Raw genomic sequence first — 22,226 nt, 5'->3', positions numbered from 1 at the left:
TTTTAAAAAAGTTTAGAAATAAAGTTTTTGAAAAGGGAGTATAAGTTACTGGTAGAAAAAATTTTCAGACTGTACAAAAGGATATACTGTGTTGCAATTAATCCACCTTGGGATTCTTGTCTGTGGCATCCATCAGTGTTTGCCATTTCTTCCTCTTGTATTCAGTGATGTTTTCTTATGCATATACAAGCAAGAATGTTTTTCTTTCTCTCCTAGTTTTTAAAAACACAAATAGTGCTTGTAGCACACACTGAACAGTCTGGACCTGCCCTTTGCTTTTTGTGTCTTGGAGTTGGGTCTGTGCCGCTACGTGAAGGGCATCCTCATTCTCTGTGGCTGCAGAGTGTTCAGTTGCCTGAACGTATTGAATTCACTCAACCAGCCCCCACTGATGGGCATAGAGGTAGTTTTCCATGCCTTTTTACAAACAAGGCTGCAGGGAACAACTTTGTCCCTACGTCATTTTGTGTATATGGGGGTGTATCTGTCAGCTGACTTCCCTGCAATGGATCTGCATTTGTAACTTTGATGAGTTTTTCCAAATTGCCCCTCCACTATCAAGGTGTGCGACTGTTGCTGCCCCACCCTTGCCAAAGTAGGGTGCTATCCAAAACCCTTTTGATCTTTGCCAATAGGGGGAAAATGGTGTCTTAGTATATTTTTAGTTTGCATCTCTCATATTAAGAGTGAGCTTGAGCAGCTATTCACACATTTCAGAAAACAAGCTCAATTTTCACTCAACTGTTTTGCTGTTGGCAATTATTTTCAAAGTCTGTAGGGAAGGACCAGTTTTATTTTTATTTTCAATCTGTCACAGACTGATATTTTTGTAAACTACAATAAAAAAATTAATTGCAAAATGGAATAAAAACCCCAAGATACGTAAAACACCAACTCTAGGGTGTTTTTTTTTTTTTTGTCGTTGTTGTTACTAAATTCATCAGATAGAAAATTACTCTGTGTGATCATTATACATGTTTTCAGTTTCTGAACTTTGCTTCTGGCAGAGGGTTAATAACACTTTGAGTAATGCTGCTGGGAAGACCTCCTTGTTCCCTCTGCTTTCTCCCATTGCAACACTGTCTGGGAATGGGGGGGAGGAGTCAGAATTTTGTATTTTATGTTTCATAATGAGTACATTACAGGGTGTTTCCAGTGCACTTGACTAAAATATCTCTGAGAGGGCAATACTGATCCAAGGGCAGGGATTCCCTGCTGTCAGGCTGGGGTACTGGTTTTAAAGACCTTGAGCTTGTGCTAGAGAGAGTGAGGGAAGTACTTGAAGTCACCCTATTACTTAACTTTGCAGAGTTGGCCTCTTTGACCAGGATTCCTGTGCCACCTGATGGCAAAGAGGCAACTTGGTGCCTTTGTAGAACATTGGATTTAGAATAAGGTTCTTGCACAATTCTAAAAGACACCTGTGCCCCAGTGTTCATTGCAGCAGTCTTTACAACAGCCAGCAACATGGAAGCAAGCTAGCTGTCCACCGACAGATGAGTACGTTGTACATTTAGACAATGGAATATCGCTCCGTAAAAAGGGATGGATTTGAGTTGGTTCTAGTCAGAGGGGTGACCTAGAGCCAGTTATACAGGGCGCAGTAAGTCAGAGAAACACGCATCTTATTAACGCGTGCGCGTGGAGGCGGCGAGGCACGCATCTCATTAAAGCATGCACGTGGAGGCGGAGAGACACACATCTTATTAACCGCGTGCGTGTGGAGGTGGAGAGACACGCTTCTTATTAACGCATGTGCGTGGAGTTGGAAAAACCACTGCTGAACCTCCTTGCAGGGCGGCGATAGAGACGCAGAGCACAGGCTGGTGGACACAGCCAGGGAAGGAGAGGGTGGGATGGATTGAGGGATTCGCGCTGAAACATGTACGTTACCATATGTGAAACAGACAGCCAGTGGGAATTTGCTGTGTGATGCGGAGACCTGAATCCCGTGCTCCATGACAGCCTGGAGGGGTGGGGTGGGGTGGGGTGGGGTGGAGGATGGGAAGGACGTCCAAGAAGGAGGGGACATGTGTATCCCTATGGCTGATTCCTGTTGATGTTTGGCAGAAACCAGTACAACATTGTAAAGCAGTTATCCTCAAGGTAAAAATAAATTAAAAGTAATAATAAAGCAAAAAAGAAAAAGAAAACGAGGTTCTTGCTGCTAGCTCACTGAATCCAGGGACTGGATAAGTATTTTCTCTTTCCCATTCTGCTGGAAGACAAACCCAGTCCCAGTTTTCTTTGCTCTACTTTTGAGTTGAAATTTTGCCTTTGCCTGAGGACTTTGTTGTGCTGTCTCTAGCCACGAGAAGAATTGTTTCACAGGCCAGAGTCTCCCACTGCTCTTTACTGTCCTTCCTGTGACGACTTGGGAGCATGATGTATCCCAGGGTCGTCGTCTTCAATTACAGGCATTTTTGCTTCTGTGTCGTGGTTCTTAGGTGAAGTCACACTGAGGTTTTTTCCAGCATTGTTTCTCCCGCTCCAGAAAGGCGTGGAAATGACGTGTTCTCCCGGTGCAGGATGAAAGTGCCCGTCACTGCCTTCTTGTGAAAGCCCTTTTCCTTTGGTGGGGGCTGCAGGAGCGCTGCTGAACCCGGAGTTGGCATGGTGATGGTAAATAAGGCTGTGGGTTTGCAGCTGACCTCTGCTCATACTAACGCTTGACCTTGGCAATTTACTGAGCCTCTTAACTTCATTTCCCTTACCTCTGAAACGGAGGTAGTGAGTCCGAGTGAGCGCCTTGGCTGGAGAGAGTCGGTATTGCTCTGTGGACCAGGTGCGGTGCCTGTTCTCGGCGGAGGACGGATGGGCAGAGTGCACTGGTGGTGCGGGGATGCGTGAGGGCCAGCGGCCAACGAGGACACAGTCAGAACCAGCCGCGGCCCTCTGCCCAGGCCCTCCACCTGCAGCTGAGGGCTCACTCGCAGTCTGAACGGGTAGGTCATCCTCCCTGCCTGGCGGTCAGAAGCCCAGGCTCTGAGCCGAGTGGCCGGGGGTTGAGTCCCGGCTCTGTCCTTGCTGGCCGACTGGAAGGGGACAGTAAGTGGAGTGGCCTTGGTTAGTAGGCAGAGGCGTTGACGAGCACAGAGACGTGGGATCCTCTGAACCGCCAGCGGCACACACTGCTCATTAGCCATTTACCCGGTTGGTTCAGTCGGCACATTTAGTGCGTGCCTTGTGCATGGCAGATGACCAGTCAGACGCAGTCCTGTCCTCACAGACTTTACGGTCCAGCGTAGGACTTGGCAGGGCTGGTGGGAAAGGGCTCGATCGTAAACATTCAGGCTTTGTGGGCCACAGTGTCTCTGTCGCAGCTACTCAACTCTGCTGTCCTGTTGTGAAAGTAGCTACAGTGACTAAATGAGTGATCACAGCTGTGTTCCAATAAAACTTTATTTACAAAAACAGTTAGTGGGCCACATCTGGCCCAGGGACTGTCGTTTGCCAATCTGTGGTCCAGTGGGAAGACAGACGTTAAAGACACCAGCCACAAATAAACATGTTATTACAGGTTGTGATTAGTTGTATGAAGAGAGACACAGGATTCTGTGAGAGGGAAGGGTCAGAGGAGATAGCTTTGAAGAGGTGATGTTAAAGCCAAATGCTGAGGAGGCGGTGGTGGGGGCTGGGGTGGAGGGGACAGCTCTGAGGGGCCGGAGGACGGCTGCGCTAGTTCTGAGCCAAGAGGCGCAGAATTGCAGTCTGCATTTCTGTTTCTCTAGAGGCATGGCAGAGGCTGTGCCACTTGCTTTGACTAAGGAAAAAAGGACAGTTTTTCCCCTGATACATAATTCACACCATTTCCCCCCACTTACCCCTCCCAAATAGGCCCAGCACTGAGAGATGAGCTGTATTAATATATTAACACATTTTATTCTGAATCCTTCCGGCGGGTCCTTTCTCTCTTCTTTTTTTAAGCGTCAATATCTATCCATGTTAGGGAAGTAAGAATGCACATTATTCCGTTAATAGATGTAAAATGGTTTACTCCTTAGAACTCATTTCTACTTTTTGATCTTATTTTTGCTTTCTCCTATTTTAAACAGTAATATTTTCTTTTACTATTATATTTGTCTGGATAAAAATTCACAGCCTGAAACTATTTTGGAAAAAAAAAATTATTACCTCTTGATTACATCTCAGGTTTCTCCTGATTTTCAACCTCAGTTTTATATATTCTTTAAACTGGTTGCAGTATTCTGTGGTGATTTTACAGAGACGGACTCCTGCGTTCCTCATTCTAGAATATTTGGAGTGGTGCCTCAGAGGTGGGGGTTTAGATCTCTTAACTCTGACCTCTTCTCTTTCCTCAGTTTATTATTCTTACGGTTCTGGGGCTCTGAGGGGACCCTACGACCTTGAGAGTCAGTGCGGTATAGTGCTTGGGAGCCTACACTCTGGAGCCAGACGGTGTGAATTAAAACCTAATTCCAGTATTTATCATCTGTGTGATCTTGGGTGAAGTTATTTACTCCCTCTGGACCTCAGTTTTCTTATCTTTAAAATGGAAACAGTAATGATATCCACCTCACAGAGTTATTGTGAAGATTAAAATGAGTAAAATATACCTTAAGTCCTCAGAGCAGTGACTGGACACAGTGTTATTTTTTGTGTTATCTATTATTATTACTAATTATGTTTGGAAGCCAATGACTGTAATGCCTCCTTAACCATCCGTGAATTCTGGCAGGTGGCTCCTGACTCCTGAGATCTTGAGTTGCATCACTTTATTTATTTTTATTTCTCATTTGTAATTTTAATAAAAGCATTGCCATTCCTTTTTAAAAATCTTTCCTTATGAGCAACACATTTTAATATCTTTGTCAATTTTTGGGGGGGGGGGAGAAACTCACTCCATCAAGAGCTTCCTTCCAGAAGAAAACAAAACATCACTTCATTTTTGCTTCACTTTCTCCTTAAGGCTCTACGAAAGACGTTTTGTTATCAGAAGTCTGGGAATTCTAGTCCTTTTGAGAATTCATCCTCAAAATACTTTTGTACTTTGAAACACGCTTGTTAAGTAAAATAGCCCTTTTTTGAATGTCGACTTTAAAAGGTTGTTTTAGCAACAACATTCACCTCTCCTGCCGTGTGTTTTAATTCATGGTTTATAATCGCTACTTACTCTCTGTGTACTTAGACTTCTTAAGTGTTGTTTGGGGCCTTTCTGCACTTTGTACAGACTGGAAGGAGATCCCGCAGGCCTTAGGATGCAGAAGAGTAGGCTGCCTTGGGGTGATCTTGAGCAAGCAGGTTTATGTTTATGGTCTTAGGTGTTGGTTTTTTTGATCTGTGTAATGGTCTAGCTGATCTTCAAGGCCCCTTCCTGGTTTCTATTTTCGGTTTAGGCTCCTGCATAATATACAATGTTCTTATCTTCTTTTTTTTTTTTAACTTTTACTTGGCTGCTTCTGGTCTTAGTTGTGGCATGTGGGATCTTAGCTGCAGCTTGAGGGCTCTAGTTCCCAACCAGGGATTGAATCTGGGCCCCCTGCATTGGGAGCGCAGAATCTTAGCCACTGGACCAACAAGGGAAATCCTTCATTGACTTTTCTAGATCTTGCAGTGCCATTGTTCTGATTACATCCTCCTGGGCAAGAATCTGTCTTCATCCCCTCTCCCCCAAGGGAAGGCATTCTAACTTGTTTTCCTATAAGCTGCTTTTAAAACTGCTTTAGAAGAATTGCCTTTCTTTATACATCTCATGCGTTTATGATTCATTCTTCCCGAGCTGCTGTTGCTTCTGTGTTTCTGTCGCACCCCGTGGTAGCCACACAACTGCTTTCAGACGTGCTGTGAAGAGCTAGCATTACAGTCTTCTTGTTGGAACTTGTCCCAGCCCAGATTCTATTTTTAATAAAGTGTGGTGCATTGTTTTCAAAGGTTACCACGTTTCTTACCGATGTAAATGAAAACTCTGTTTGTTATGCCCGCAGACCCTGTCATCTACTGCTGTGGATCAGTTTTCATTCAGCATCTGGTCAGTTATTCTCAGCGCCCCGTTTGCCTTTGTGTCATTATGCTGGGTGCAGTGATCAAAGTGCAGGCCTGGGTTTACAGTGCATCTTGCCATTTACTTAGTGCTGATAATGTTCCTCGTTTTGCTTGATTTCCTCCGCCACCCTGAGCCACAGGCAGGCTGAATATGAGCAACCCCACTTCTAACCCAGGAAACAAAGGCCAAGAGAGAGGACGTGCCCAAAATCAAAAGGAAATTCACACTGAGGGGAACAATGGCCAAATGCAGCTGTGAGGTGTGTGCTGTGGGCTTTCAATAACTGGTCTGCAGGATATTAGTTTGCTAACTTTCATTACATTTTTTATGACAAAGATAATATGTGCTCATAGTTAAAAATTGGAACAGTTGAAAAAACAAAAAGCCCCTTGGTGGGCTTGTCATCTGCAAGCCCTTCTCCTAGACACTGGTGACAAGTGTTAATAATTTCTTAAGTGTTCTTTCTGGAATTTCCATTAAAGCGTAGATGTCGAAGGCTGACTCTGGCCGCCCTGCCCCTTTCTGTCGCTCAGGTGTCTAGCTGTGCTGCGGACCAAGAGGGCTCAGTCTCTGCTGCTTGGATGGAGGACATTTCCAGCAATTGTTCTGTACACACACTGGCTCACTCACTTTACTTATTGTTGTATCTTGGACGAATTTTCACAGCCATCCCTATGGCGTAGCTTTGCTTTTTCTAAGTAGCTACATGGTATTCTGTCTTATTTATTACTGTATTTATTTAAGCAGTTAAATTATTTCTTGGAGAAGGAAATGGCTACCTACTCTAGTATTCTTTCTTGAAGAATTCCCTAGACTGAGGAGCCTGGCAGGTTACAGTCCCTGAAGTCACAAATAGTCGGACACGACTGAATGAGTGATGCTAAATTATTTCTAACTTTTCTGTTACAGACCTTGCCAGGGAGGACCATTGCCTGCTGACTGTCATTGCAGTATCCTTTTTCCATTTCTAATTTTGGCGGCTCCTCGCTGCTCAGGAGCACATTTGCCAAGTTCCCCTGGCAGCTAGGTGTGGCTGCGTGGCTGGGAGATGTTCTGGCCATCAGGATCCTGAGAAAACGTGCTGTGTGTGACTCTCAGGGACTTTCTTGGAAGGCAAGGAGGAATCTCTCTCCTCCTTGTCTGTCTGCCCCTGGCACAGGTTCGATGACAGGGGGCTGGAGTGGCCGTCTTGGTTCCCGAGATAGACTCTTGAGGATGACCAAGCAACAAGTTAAAAGGAGCCTGTGTCCGTGGGCCTTGCAGAGCTGCCGTTTCAGACCTGCGCTGCTTTCTCCCTCTGAACACTTACGTGAAAGAGAGAAAGAAACTTCCGTCTTGTGTTAAGCCAGGCCTGGATCATTTGGGGCCTGGATACAGGCTCTGTATCTTTTCTACCTGTGTAAGTATAGATGTGGAACAAATTGCAGGGCTGAAGGAAATGGTCATTTAAAGCTTTGATTTACACTGTCTAATTGATATTTAAGTATCTGTCATCATCATCTCATGAAACATTTCCCATGATGTCTATATCCTTTTATTGTATAGAGATCTACATTTAACATAGAGAACTCCAAAATCTGTTAAGATTGCATAAAAATTCATGTTACCAATGGAAAATGGTGAAGCAAGAGTTTGGTTCCAAAGGTCAATATTAGTAACATTCTGTATCCATGGGAAGGAATTCCTAGGATGTATATTTATAAAAGGGCAGGGAAAATGGGGAAGTGGTTGAGGGTACCACTTAGGCCTCACTGAATAATAGATCTGGAGAGTGCACACACCCATGCCCAAATGATCATGTATATGGAAGCAATTCACACACCCCTGACCATTCCCATCCACGCATCCATCCAACCATCCATCCATTCATCCATCCAGCCACTCATTCATCCATCCATCCATTTACCCACCCAGCAGGACTGGGCCTGCCCTGTGCTATTCACTTAGAACTGTACTTGCAGGATTAAATAGGTTAAACATAGTCTTTGCTCCCATGAGACGTGCAGTTTAGGGGATTGGACAGATATTAATAATCATGCAAATAACAATTGGCATAAATACTGTAAGGGAGACAGTATGCTATGAGTGGAGGGTGGAGGTTGTTGGGGAGGGGGGTATGTCAATTTTGTGTTGCCACAGTAAAATAGTACCACAAATTTAGCAGCTTTTTTTTTTTTTGGCCATGCTGTGTGGAATGTGGGACCTGAATTCCCCAACTAGGGATCCAGCCAGTGCCCCCTGCAGTAGAAGCGCAGAGTCTTAACAACTGGACCACCCTTAGCAGCTGAAAATGGCAAGAGTTTATTCTCTTGAAGCTCTGGAGGTCAGAAGTCCTCAAATCAAGGTGTTGGCAGGGCTGCACAGCTTCCAGACATTCTAGGAGAGCTCTTTCCATTGTCTAGGGCCTGTCTGTGTTCCTTGGCTCATGGTGCATTCCGTCTTCAAGACCAGCAGCATAGCATCTTCAGGTCTCTCTCTGTCTCAACTCTGCACGTGTCATCATGTCTCCTCCTCATGAGGACCCTTGATGATACTGGGCCCACTCAGACCATCCAGGATAATCCCCGCATCTCAAGCTTCTTAAATCAGTCATATCTGCAAAGTCTCTTTTGCCACATCAGTTAACATATTCACCAGTTCTGCGGACTAGGATGTGGGCATCCTGATTTGGTCCACACAATAAGGTGGCATTATTTTGTCAATCACAGAGGCTCCCTGAGTCTAGGGGTGGCTGGTGAGGAATTCCCTGAGAAGGATGTTAGGGTACAGCTGGGTGGAGAAGCAGGGGAAGAGCATTCAGGTGATGGATGGGAGGGAACTTGAGGATCAGGACAAAGGCTGTCCCAGTGGGCCAAGTGTATGAGAGAATGTGTGTGTGGGGGGTGGGGGGGGTGACCCTGGAGACAGCGCTGGAAGTTACTGGAGAATTTCAAAGCAGATGTGTATTTTATTTTTAAAAGCTTTAAAAAATAATTTATTTTTGGCTGTGCTGGGCCATTGTTCCTGCGAGGGCTTTTCTCTAGTTGTGGTGCGTGGGCTTCTCGTCGCGGTGGCCTCTCATTGCGGAGCAGGGGCTCTGGGTGCGCGGGCTTCTCGTCGCGGTGGCCTCTCATTGCGGAGCAGGGGCTCTGGGTGCGCGGGCTTCTCGTCGCGGTGGCCTCTCATTGCGGAGCAGGGGCTCTGGGTGCGCGGGCTTCTCGTCGCGGTGGCCTCTCATTGCGGAGCAGGGGCTCTGGGTGCGCGGGCTTCTCGTCGCGGTGGCCTCTCATTGCGGAGCAGGGGCTCTGGGTGCGCGGGCTTCTCGTCGCGGTGGCCTCTCATTGCGGAGCACGGGCTCTGAGTGCGCGGGCTTCAGGAGTGGCACGCGCATTCGGTAGTGGCGGCTGCCAGGCTCTAGAGCACAGACTCAGTAGTTGTGGCACGTGAGCTTATTGGGTTTTGGGATCTCACCAGACCGTGGATTCTTTACTGGTGAGCCACCAGGGAAGCCCCAGATTTCTATTTAAAAAGAACAGTTTTGTTGCCATCTTGACGGTGGGGTTAAGGCCAGCAAGGTGGGTGTTGGATGCCATTTAGGAGGCTGTTTAAATTCAGATGAGAGATGCTGGTGGCTTGGTCTCACTGGGGGCTGGAGGTTAAAGAGAAGCGAATGGACTTGAGCGATTTAAGGAGAGGGAATCAATCAGTACACTGTGATGAATGAGTGTTGAGTAGGGAGCAGGATGTTGGACCTGGCCCTGTGGTTTGTAGAAGGAGCTGGAATGAAGGTAGCATTGTCATGGACGAAGTGAGGAAACACCAGGAAAAGAGTGGATTTGGGGGGAAGGAGAAATGAAAGCTAGGACTTGGGGTAGAATGATTTTGAGGGTCTGTGAGACAAGCAAGTGGAAATGTGTATTCATCCTACCTGAAAGAGCTCAGAAGTGAACTCTCAGCGATCAAGGTGGTGAAGAGTTTGAGGTGTTTGGCACATAGCTGCTGATTAAAGCCTGGTTATTATCTGGACCCTCTACAGAGAGGCATGGAGCGGGGGAGGGAGACCTCAGACAGTGGCTGCGGAAAGCTAGCAGCTGTGTGCACCGTCCAGAGTTGACCATGTGTGGAGTGCATCGGGGTAGCATCCAGAAGGGGCTATTTTGAGGAGAGGTGGCGAGGTGAGAAAACAGAGACAGGTCTCAACACGTGTTATGGAAAACTTCAAACAGTGTATGAGTTTCCTCTTGCTGCTGTAACAAGTTACCATGACCTTAAGTGGCTTAAACAGCACAAATTTATTATCTTATAGCCCCGAGGTCAGAAGTCTGAGCTGGGTTTCCCTGAGCTAAAATGAAGGCAGTACAGTGCTGTGTTCTTCCTGGCGGCTCTAGTGGAAGCTGCTTCCTTGCCTTTTAAGCTTCTAGAGGCTGCTTGGTTCTCTGGCTCCTGGCCCCTTCCTCCGCCTACAAAGTCAGCAGAGGCATGACTTACACATCATATCGCTTTCATCGGTCGTCCTGCTCTGTCTCCCACTTCTAAGATACTTGTGATTACATGGCACCCAACTGGATGGTCCAGGACAATCCCCCTATTTTTTGTCAGCTGATTAGCAAATCAGTCCTTCTGCAATCTAAATTTCCCTATGCCATGTAACGTGATGTCATCACAAGTTCTGGGAGTGAGGACATGGGCATCTTTGGGAGACCATTACCCTGCCCATAATATATGTAAAAGTATAAACAGGATAAAATAAGCCCTACGTACACATGCTCAGCTTCAACAGCAGAGTTTTATCCCCACCCCCCCACCTCCCACTTCTCCCCATTGGATTATTTGAAACAACTGTTAGAAATCATCTGATTCATTTGTAAATGTTTCAGAATAGACAGTTGTTTAAAGTAGTTAAGCTGTGAAAAGAAGGTGAGAAAGGATGGGCACTGGGGAGATAGATGTGGGAAGAAGATGTGTGTATTTTCACATGTGAGACAGGTAGGCATGTTCAGTTCAGCAGGGCAGGATCTAATAGTGCAGGAGCAATTGACCTTGGACGAGAGCGAGATCTCCATCATTGACAGGAAGGCATGTAGGTTTGAAGATTTCGGAGTGTGTAATTAAGAAAGTTCCTGTCTGCTGGTTTTATTTTGTTATTTTTGCTGTTGAGTGGGCAGCCAGTGAGAGGGGCAAAGGAGTGTAAGAGTTTTGAGGAGCTTGGAGAAGGCTGGAAATAGTCACTGTGGAGTGGAGAATGCACGTGTTAGAGAAACGCTATTGGAATGCAGGCATGTTGAGAGTTGCCTGAATTTGGTGAGTTCAGTTGAGTGCAGTCAGCTTGGGGTGTGACTTCTCCCCTCTAATGTTGCTCATCTGTCCGGGTTCAGAGAAGGTGGATAGTTTGGTCCCCTCTGGGTTGACTTTTTGCCAAGTAGTGTAAGCAAACGACGGGTATGGGGGTGTTTATGAGAGCCATTGAAATCATGATCCATGGACTCGAAGCTGGGTGAGAAAGGAGAGGAGTGAGGGGTTCCGGCGAGTCTCTGTGTGGCTTTTTTGGGATGCGCCGGCAGGCAGAGCTCAGCCTGCCTGGGTTTGGGGTGGTGACCAGATCCAGGCTGTCTTTGGGAGTGGGTAGCTGGAGTGGAGTGGAATGAAAGGCAGCTGCAAAAGAGGATGCCAACACTGAGAGAGCAGGTGTGGGAAGGTGCTTTCACGTGGATCCTGAAACCACCCAGTATGATGGCAGGAGACGGGGTATCAAGGTAGGTCGCTGGGGGATGGGGTTTAGGCAAGATGAGGAGAAAGGAAGGGGTTTGTACAGTGCTGAGAGGCATGGGCTGCAGAGGGCAGATTTTAAAAAATTACGTATTTATTTCCACAGGCTTTCGCTAGTTGCAGCGAGCAGGGGCTACTTGCGAGTTTGGTGCATGGGCTTCTCATTGCGGTGGCTTCTCTTGCTGCAGAGTGTGGGTTCTGGGACCTGCGGGCTTCAGTAGTTGCGGCACATGGGCTCTGGGGTGCACGGACTCAGTAGTTGCAGACACAGGCTTGGTTGCTCCATGGCATGTGGGATCTTCCTAGATCAGAGGTTGAACTCATGTCCCCTCCATTGGCAGGCAGATTCTGAACCAGCCGGCCCCCAGGGAAGTCTGAGGGTAGCTGTTCTGACAAAAGGGTGACCTTGCAGTGATCTGGAAGCAGCCCAGGGTATCAGAGCTCCCCCTGAGCCTTCCAGACCTCCTGCGAGAGGATGAGCAGGCCTGACCTGCGGCGTGGCCAGGACGTGTGGGTCTCAGGTTTCGTGAAGGCCTTGCTAGCTCCCTTCCCTCTTCCTGAGCTGTGCCGTGGGTGCTGCCTCCCCCGCTGCCTCCTGCCCAGGGTGCCCTCTCGAGCACCACCGCCACCCCCCGCCCCAGCCCCCAGTCACTGTGGCCAGCCTGAGTCACAACCAGCCCTGCCTCCCACCCTCACCAGCTCCCTCTTCGGTGGGAAAGTGTTAAGATAGAAAAAGCAGACTCCATTCAAGAGTTCCCAAGTAGCAGAGGGCATGGGTTGAGTAAATGGCTGCCTCATAAAGAAAGATTTAGTGAGATCTGTCTCCATGTGTCCTGCTTTTGTACCTGACACTCCTCCTGGGCACTAAGCCACATGTCCTAACGTTGCTTCAGAAATGGCCGCGCGTGTATTTAATGCACATTGTCTACATCGATTTATGATCGAGATGTAGCTTTATTGGAAAATATTAGTGATTTTTTTCAGTTCCATGAAATCCTGCTTTTTTTTTAAAAATATTTTTATAAATTTTTATTTAAAAATTCCCTTTTCAATCTGTTCCAAAGTATTGGAAGCTGAACGGTACAAGTTCCTGCCATCCATCCTTCCAGTACAGTTTTATGAGGACATTTTTTTTTTTTAATGGAAAAATAAGAGGACCCTCTACTAAAACCAGGTAGGACCAGTCAGCTCCTGTGTGGCAGTTTAGCCAAAGCTGGCCTTACAGAGCAAGCACGTGGAGGTGTCTAGGGAATTGGGACTCCCTCTTGTGAGGAAAAGACTGAGAAAATTCATCTTTAATGAAAATGATCTAAATTCATATTCAAAAGCCTTCATTATGATGCTCCCTGACACTCTTATACTTTGTATATTGAAGGCAGCTCCCTTTTATAGCTAGTTTTAGCAGGCAAAGAAACAAAGGAATATAGATACATATATGTGTGTATATATATATTATATAGGTAAAATATATACATATATATGTATATATACATATTTGGGGGTAGGAAAAGGTGAGGAGGGTCATGTAAACCTAAATAGTCATCACATTACCCCAAATGAGCCTGACATTAACAAAGAAGAAAATAAATAACTCTGGGGGTTAAGTGACAACACAGGTGCAGCAAGAAGGGACAGGGCCCGCGTTTAACCATTAAATACACTATGTATTTGTTTGGCAGAGTTCAGGCCAACCCCAGGCTCCTGCACTTGCCAGACAAGTAAGCTGATGATACTCAATTAGGAAAAAAAAAAAAAAAATTCAAGCAGAGCTCCATACCACAGTTTTCCTTCAAGTCAGTTGGCCGGCAGGCACAGTTTTCCGACCACCAGGAACAGAAACTTTGGCTCCAAAGCAAATGAAAAAAAAAATACAGAAAATTCATCAAAGAAAGAAAACTATCAAAGTCTACTTCCAGCAAAACTGAGGTAGCACTGCTTTCTCTGCATTCAATGCTTAAGTGGTTCTCAGTACAATGTGTTCTAACAAAACTGCTCACTTGACTGACAGGTGCAGCATGTTGACCGATAAACTCAACATGAAATGAAATAGGTCAAAGAAGGAATGAGCAAGAAGTGAGAAAAATAAAGAGTTTCAGATAAATTAGCTTAAAAGGGGGTCATCACCAGACTACAAATGCTCTTGGTTGGCCTTGGCTCTCCAAGAGCTTTAAACTGCCTGGGAATTAATGCAATGTGGTTACCAGTTAACACTGCTAATTCAAAATTCAACTCTGTGTAAATCTTTAAAAAGTAATTATTACAACCTAAATTCAACCATGTAAACAGCACTACACACAGTACAGACCTGCCCTGAAAAACAAGAATATGCAAAACTGAGATCTGGCACTGTATCATTTTATAATGATAATTCAACCTAACTGTCCCATTCCCCACTACCTGCTCTACACCCTCCCCCACCAAAAAAAAAAAAAAAAAGAAGAAAATCTAATTTGTGCAACAAGTGGCAGGCTTATTCTATCTGAAGTCTTCAAAAAAAAAAAAAAAAGATATACAACATGTAGCCAGGTTCAAATATTTTGGTGGACCCCTCCCCAAAAAAGGGAAATAACCAAAATAACTAAAAGTGAAGAAAGTGCCTAAAACATGATACAGCATTTTAGAGCCCTTTCAGATACAAGGCAGAGAAAGGTGTAAAGTAGAAAATATCCGGATCTTCAGTAATTTCCAGAAAGGTCCAATTCCTTGGTTGACTGCAGGGCAGCAGGCAGATCCTTGCTGCTGCTCCTGAGACAGAGCCACTAAGTCTGCTCCTCGGGACACAAGCCCTCGGGCCTTGAGCTGAGTGCACCTCTCCCTTCCCCTTCTCTTTTCCTTCGCTCCATTTCCCACTCCACAAAGATATCGAAGAGACTTGGCCAGGCCTCATCTTCACTGTAGTTGCTGAGGTCAGGGCCAATCACCTGAGTGAAGTTAAGGACCATATTCCAAGTGTCCCTGGAGATGCCCTTGATCCCCGAGGGGTTCTCTGTTAGGAAGTTTAGCCATTGGTCCAATACCGGAGGATTGTTCTGGGTAAAGACAAGTTTCCACAGGGCAATGGCTATTTCTCGATGCAGTGACCGCTGCCCTTCTTCAGAGTCCAGGCCAAACTGAAATGTAAACCGGTAGAGATCCTTGAATTTATCCTCTTGTTTGGCTTCTGTTAAGAGGCTAGGGAACCGTGCACAGATCCCATCAATGCTGTCTGCACTTACTGCTTTGCAGCCGTCAAAAAATTCCTTCCTGGTGAATTTGCACATGGTAGCAGCCTGGAACTTCCAAGCCAAAAGCAGCACTCGAAATTCCGTGGGGTCCACACATAGATCATTGCAAAAGCGCTCCATGCCTTCCTCCAAAATTGCATCCTCCCGTTCATCCTTATAGCGCCTGAAGAGTTCTTCCAACCTCTGCAAAGACGACTCCTCGGCATTTGACTTGGGCTCCCTCCCAGCATCTCCGGAGGATGTTGGCAGCTGGCAGGCCTCAGGAGCAGCCTCTGCCTTCTTGGTCCCATTGACAAAGATATCTCCACCTGGCTTGCCACAGGTGGGCAGCTGTTCCTTACGGTGGCTTGCACTCCGCCTACCATGTGACTTGCTGCTGGGGTCACGGTCTCCATTCTTGCTACCCAGAGTTGATGAGGGATTCTTGCACTTGGTGACACACTGGCCCGTGATGCTGGTGGCCGGGCCTCTAGAGCGGCCCTCTCTGGATTGGGTGCCCTCGTTGCCACTGGCCCATGTGCCTCAACATGCCATCAGTCAGAGGAGCCAGCCAACAGCTGCTCCAGAGGTTCCTCCAGTCAAACCCTTTCTGGAAATGACGGCGGCCCGGCGGGTCCAAAACACCTACCATCCCCGCTCGCATTTCCAGGTTCCCTACCCCCTCCGCAGCCGCCGCCGCCGCCTCTTCTCCCACCACTGCCGCCGCCTCCCCTTCATCTGCCGCCCACCAGCGGTGGCCTCCCCGAAGCCGAAATCCTGCTTTAATGAAGTATTATTTTAAGAATTGAGCCTGAATATGGAGTCACATCATTGTGAAGGCAACGAACCGCTCCCTACCCCCCCAGCCGGACCCCTCACCATTAAAAGAGAGTGAAACTGTTGCGCACACAAATGGCCACTGAATGTTAAGTCTCCGGTGACGAGTAAGGGACTTTAGATTGGTGGAACAGTATAATGGACAAGTGGAAACAAAGGCTATGATAAGAGGATGGAATGTACTATTTCTGCTGAGGTTCTGTTTGCTCAGAATTGAGTTGTTCTGCATTTAATGCTTGCTTGTTGACATATGACCATCTTGACAGGTTCTTAGCCTGCCTTTTGGCCATTTCTTTCTGTGATAGGAGACTCTAATTATACGAATCCAGAATAAGTAGCAGCAGCGGATTTATTTTTTTATAAAGCCTAAGAGTCTCTTTTTAAAATGCCTGTCTCCCAGATCTTTGAGAGTCTGTGAGCGTAGGTCTTCTGTGATAGGCCGAGGATTTGAGGAGCATAGAATGATGTGGAGCTGTAGGTAACCATGGGGCCTGGTCCTCCCCACCCCCAGATTACTCACCTGGTTGGACTGAACTTTGGTCACTTTTCCTAATCCCAGTATCCAGGCCTTGGGGGAAAGTGAGCATCAGTGAGGTATTGCCAGGGCTCAGGGCTTAGCAGGGCTCAGGAAATGGTTTTATTCAGTAGGATTGCTCTGCATAGTATTTGGTTAAGACTGTGAAATCCCAAGTCTGACTCCAGGGTTCAAGTCTAAGCTCTGCCACTTATTGACTGTGGTTCTTGGACAGATTCTCAACCATTCGAAGCCTTAAGTTCCTAACTTTTAAATGGGGATTATAATAGTAAGTACTTACCTGATGCTGAAGCTCCAATACGTTGGCCATCTGATGTGAAGAGCTGACTCATTGGATCCTGGGAAGACCTGATGCTGGGAAAGACTGAAGGCAGGAGGAGAAGGGGGCGGCAGAGGATGAGATGGTTGGATGGCATCACTGACTCAATGGACATGAGTTTGAGCCAACTGCAGGAGATAGTGAAGGAGCCTTGTATGCAGTCTATGGAGTTGCAAAGAGTTGGGCACGACTGAGCAACTGAACAACAATTTACCAGATAGGAATGTAGTGAGAATTAACAGTGCAGTTCCTGGCACACAGTGGGAGTATTATCCTCACATCGGAGTGTTGAACTCGATTTGATACACTTGAGAACAGTTAGGTTTTAAATTCTATGTCTCCGTTATTTATATGTCCTTGGACACGTTGCTTTCTCAGTAAGGCCTTCCCTGCCCACCCTATTTAAAGCTGCAGCTATCCGTCCTGCCCTCCTCCCTGCGCCCTGGAGCCCCTGCCCTCGTTTCCGGCTTTGCTTTTCTCCACGGCACTCATCGCATCCTGATGTGCTGTGCATTGTACTTGCTTTTTCTTTCAGACTGTCTTTGTCCACTGTTCTATTATCAGAGCCTAGAATAGTGCCTGGCATGTGGTGGGTGCACAGTAGATAAATCTTTATCAGACACACACCATTGACTTTGAAATTGGTTGTACGATTCTGTACACTGCTGAGTGGTGTAAAAGCTACTCCAGGAATCTGAGCTTAGAACATTTTATTTGGAAGTTCTGAGTGGTAGGCTCGGTACCTGTCCTAAACCTCCTTTCCTAATGGAAGGTCATTGAAACTGGGTAGAGCAGGTTTGAGGGACGATGAAGTTGGGTGAGGAGAGGAACAGGCTGACCTCATTACCTCATCTACGGTTTACTTCCGATACCTGTTTTCAGCGTGACCACCTCCAGACTCCGTGGCCACAAGGGGAAATGTTGGTCTCAATAGCGGGCGCTCTCAAGTAGCCTTTTGCTTTCTTGTCTGTTTTACACTCAGCAGAACTTTTGCTGTTTTTCTCTTTTAGGGCACCAATGCCTCTGCTCTGGAAAAAGACATTGGCCCAGAGCAGTTTCCGATCAATGAACACTACTTTGGATTGGTCAATGTAAGTATTTTGAAACGTACTGTTTTAGGCAGGTGTTTCAGCATTCTTGAAGCAATGTCACTGCAGTTTTCATCATTACCAAGTTTTAAATAATCGTTCCTACTCCTTGGTTACCATAGGTGGCAAATACCCAAGTAGGGGATATTTAGTCCAGTTTTTGGAAGCATGAGTTGCCGCAGAAGAGGAGGTTTAGTTGGTGCATTATTAGGTCAGATTTCCCCCCGTGCCTTAAAGGGTTTCCTTTGCACACTAACCTTCAGAGTGATGTTATCAGCCTTTGTAGCAAGACCTGCTTTTGTGGTCCTCCCTTACCATCTGAGTGGGCTCATCAGCTCAGCCCGAGTGTTGAAAGGGTTACCAGCTCAGCACCAGTGGGTGCTTCACGGCATAATTTGGTATTTGAAGCATCAGTGGGAAGTGGGGGGAGACTGGGGCCAGTCTATCTCTAAATCCCTTGGCCTCATTTCACTTGTGCTCAGCAGTGGTCCCCTTGTATACAGCCAGACTTGGCAGGCTCTGTGTCCCGGATAAGTTCATGATGGCCGGGTAGTAAGGCAATATTACCCACCACCCTCATGAGCTTTCTTCTCTAGCTGACCCTTTCTCTCTGGGGTGGAGGATTTAAATAACATCAGTGGTTTCCTCAAAAGCACCAGGTTTTCTGGAACAACTGCTCTGAGCATGGTCTGTCAGAATGCAGGTGTCATCGGTCATAATTTCTACTGGGAGTGTTCTGAGTGAATGCCGCTTGTGGAATAAGAGTGGACATTGTCTCTGAATTAGTACAGACCGAATCCAAGGTCTGCCTGTGCTGTTCCCCAGCTGTGTGATCGTGGGCAAGTCCCTTCCCTTCTCTGAGCTTCCATTTCGCCCTCTGTGAAATGGTTTCTACCCTTTGGCTTATAGTGAAGGATCCATGAGAGCTCCTATTGGAGGTCCTGACATGAGGCCAAGGCACACAGTGACACTCGGTACACGTTAGTTCCTTTTCTTTCCCAGGAGTTGTTCACTGGTCCAGGGACCAAGTGTTACTAAAGGGTGTCTGGCTAAAGCTGAGGCACTGAGTAAAGAAAAGACTGGAAGGAGAAGGCTAAAGTACTGGAATATAGGGCACTGTGTTGATGGAATACTGACTTATAATTTTAATGCAACTTTTTAGGCATTGTGCAAAGGCCTCTTGCTTAAGCTCTATGAGGGTAGTTATTCAAGTTGCGGGAATTCTACCTTGGCCAGGGAAAAGACAGGTGCAGACTATGGAGGAATAAAGAACTAAAGCCATCTCCTAGTCTGTGGAAGCATTGTAAGTTCTAAACCTGTTAATAGTTTTATACATGTTCACTTCAAATGGTAGTTCATGAAAGTTACAGCTTCTCTTTAAAAAGGGGTTTGTCTCATCACATAATTGTGTCAAAGTAGATTAAAATGTATAAAAATAGGAAGTGTTCTATCTTAGCATATGAAGAAATGTCACGTTAAGGATGGCCATGCATCTGCCTCACTCTTGGGCAGATGAAACACAGCCAACAACCAGGCTTGAGAAGATGTTTGTGTTCTATTTTAATCTTACACAGCATTTTCTAATCTGCTGTTAATCTTCTAATTGTCTTAGATGGTTTTCCTCTTTATTTTAGCACGTATGAGAAATTCTGAAATGAATGTCTCAGCTATGTGTTCTCCTGTAGAATTGGTTATCCAGTCACTTGAAAACCAGTGAAATGATGACTTTTTTGCCTCTTTAAATCATAACCGTGGCTTTTGAGAAGTACGAAATGTTTCTCTGTGGGTCCTACTATGATGGCAGGAGACCAGGACCTATGTGGTATTGTATTCAGCAGAAACAAGATTGCTATGGAGAAAGTGAGGAAATTGGTCTGAAGCCTGTGGAGGAGTGCCAGACCCTTGAAAGAGAGAAACTTAAAACAAGTCCCCACTCGGTTAAGGCTGAGCAGGTGGTTCCTAGTAGCTGGATTTCTTTCTGATTGGGGTTTTTATTTTCCCTGTCTTAGGAGCTTTGATATGTTGCAATGTGACATCTTTTGTGTCACCAGCTGCTTTTCTGTGTCTCCATATCATGTTGATTTTTTTTTCTTCTCCACTCTCTCTTTTAAGCACCAGAAAGTCTCATTAGATTTTTAAAAACCAAGGCTGAGTGCTCCTTATCATTTTATAGAGACTTTTATAGCCTAGCGAGCTCTCCAGCTTGTGTATACTAGCATTCATTTCCCTGGTGATCAGATAGTCACTGGTGTTCTGCATGGCTTACTGGTCTACCACGGCACGCAGACCATGACACGGTATCTGGGCCAGTTCACACAAGGGCGGCCCCTCCCTCTCCTTGCTGGTCCAGAGAACCCTGATTTAAATCGCCCTTCTTGTCCTTTGGCAGTTTGGAAACACATGCTACTGTAACTCCGTTCTTCAGGCTCTGTACTTCTGCCGGCCGTTCCGGGAGAATGTGCTGGCATACAAGGCCCAGCAAAAAAAGAAAGAGAACTTGTTGACATGCCTGGCAGATCTTTTCCACAGCATCGCCACGCAGAAGAAGAAGGTCGGCGTGATCCCACCAAAGAAGTTCATTTCGAGGCTGAGAAAAGAAAATGGTGAGTAGCATGGAGACGAATGTGTTTCAGATAAGGAGAATCAACAGGTCTGTGTAACCTCAAAATGAATCCCCCCTTTTTTTTTTAATGGGAAAATACTATGGCCAATTACTCAAATATCTGTTTTTAAATTAAAGATAATTTCTTCTTTTCCACCCAGTATATAAAGCAAAATTGGATTAAAAAAAATACTTAAAAATTCTGATTGGCACTTCCTTAGTGGTTCAGTGGTTAATACTCCACACTGCTATTGCAGGGGGTGTGGGTTCAATCTCTGGTCAGGGAGTTAAGATCCCACATGCCACATGGCCAAAAAAAAAAGTAATTTATCACTTCAAAATGGAATGATCTTTTTATTTGCTCCACATTAGGAGGACTTTTTTCTGGGTAGGATCATTATAAGAGTAAAAATTGCCCAAGGCAGGACACTGACTGGAATAAATAGGTTGATGTAATAATTGAATAAAATAGTACTGTCTTATAAACTTATCATAAGTGATTAAGCTAAATGCACATTATCTAATTAGAGCCTCTGCTGTTTTGAAAATAATACCTCTGATTTTTATATGTCTAAAAGAGTTGAAGGATATCAAATTGAAATTTTTCTGTAGTAAAAATGTCCTGCTGTCACTTGATTTTCTTCCTTTTTTTTTTTTCCTGTATCTGTTTTTTTGGGGGAGACGTGGTGGTAGAGACGAGGTTATTCCAGAAGTTTTGCATGGGTAAATTTATGACTATAGAAGTGTTTGATATGGCAACTTGTGGTTAGCCTAGATTTCAGCCGTGTTGCACCAGACTTGCACAGTTAATCAGATGTTTGTTTTATAAAGTCTCATTTAATTTGATTGCTGTCTTTTGAAGTTGTTGTAGCTTATACAGACCAGAATGAAAATAATCTGAGAAGGAAGCAGAACCCTCCCAAGTCTCCCTTGTGAACATGATTAATAATGAAGTTTCACAGCTGCATTCATCTCTTGATTGTTTGTCCTTATGGCAGGGAGCAGCAACAGGCTGCTGGAATCTTCTGTATCTGGTTTCGGAATGCTATCACATAGATACATTCTCGCATATATCTCTCTTCTCCCTTATGTGTTTCATTTAAGCTGCTTCCAGGCTGGTCCAGAGTTCAGTATGGTCTTTGGGAAGAGACCCCATCACTCTGGATAGATTACAAAGTGAATAATTGATCATTGGTGGTCATACTATATTAAATACTGATATTTTATCAGGGAGCTCAAATATTTCCTGTTCTTTTCTTTTTTTGTAGAGCAAATACAAATGTTTGTAGCTGTATATATATATATGATGACTTTACAGAGGGAGATTGGGAAAATTTAGTTCTCGGTGGTAAAAAGTAGAAGTGAACAAAAAATATTTTAAAAAACTTATCCATTGAAGTTGCAAGATAGAGGTGAATATATCCCATACATGTCCACTCTTTCAATATAAAAATTGAAATGTGGTTTGTAAAATTAAGCATTTCCTTTGCTTTTCAAGAGCCGGAGACTGAAATAACAACCCTCTCCTTTCCAGATCTCTTTGATAACTACATGCAGCAGGACGCCCACGAATTTTTAAATTATTTGCTAAACACTATTGCGGACATCCTGCAGGAAGAGAAGAAACAGGAGAAACAAAATGGAAAGTTAAAAAATGGCAACATGAATGAACCTGCGGAGAATAATAAACCAGAACTCACCTGGGTCCATGAGATTTTTCAGGGAACGCTCACCAATGAAACTCGATGCTTGAACTGTGAAACTGTAAGCGTCACGAGGGCGTTCATGTAACTTGCTTGTGCATATTTGTGCGTGAGCTGTGTTGTGCATGGGTGCAGTGTGACATCATAGCACCTAGCAGTTGTCTTCCTTGTATATAGACTGCTCTGTTTA

General features: G+C 45.5%; 1 protein-coding gene and 1 pseudogene across 1 annotated transcript in view; one reads left to right on the top strand and one right to left on the bottom strand.

Moving 5' to 3' along the window:
* The window catches only part of USP46 (ubiquitin specific peptidase 46), a 66,620-nt gene that overhangs the window by 11,570 nt on the left and 32,824 nt on the right, over window positions 1–22,226 (top strand). The window contains exons 2-4 of the mRNA XM_020901301.2: window positions 17,654–17,734; window positions 20,121–20,334; window positions 21,868–22,097. Coding sequence (XP_020756960.1) covers window positions 17,654–17,734; window positions 20,121–20,334; window positions 21,868–22,097 — 525 coding nt within the window. The remainder of the gene's footprint in view (window positions 1–17,653; window positions 17,735–20,120; window positions 20,335–21,867; window positions 22,098–22,226) is intronic.
* Window positions 14,344–15,690, bottom strand: LOC110124984 (DCN1-like protein 3 pseudogene; annotated as a pseudogene).

Source organism: Odocoileus virginianus, chromosome 29 (assembly GCF_023699985.2).
Source record: "Odocoileus virginianus isolate 20LAN1187 ecotype Illinois chromosome 29, Ovbor_1.2, whole genome shotgun sequence".
NCBI lineage: Eukaryota > Metazoa > Chordata > Mammalia > Artiodactyla > Cervidae > Odocoileus > Odocoileus virginianus.
This window is presented reverse-complemented; position numbering and strand designations above follow the sequence as displayed.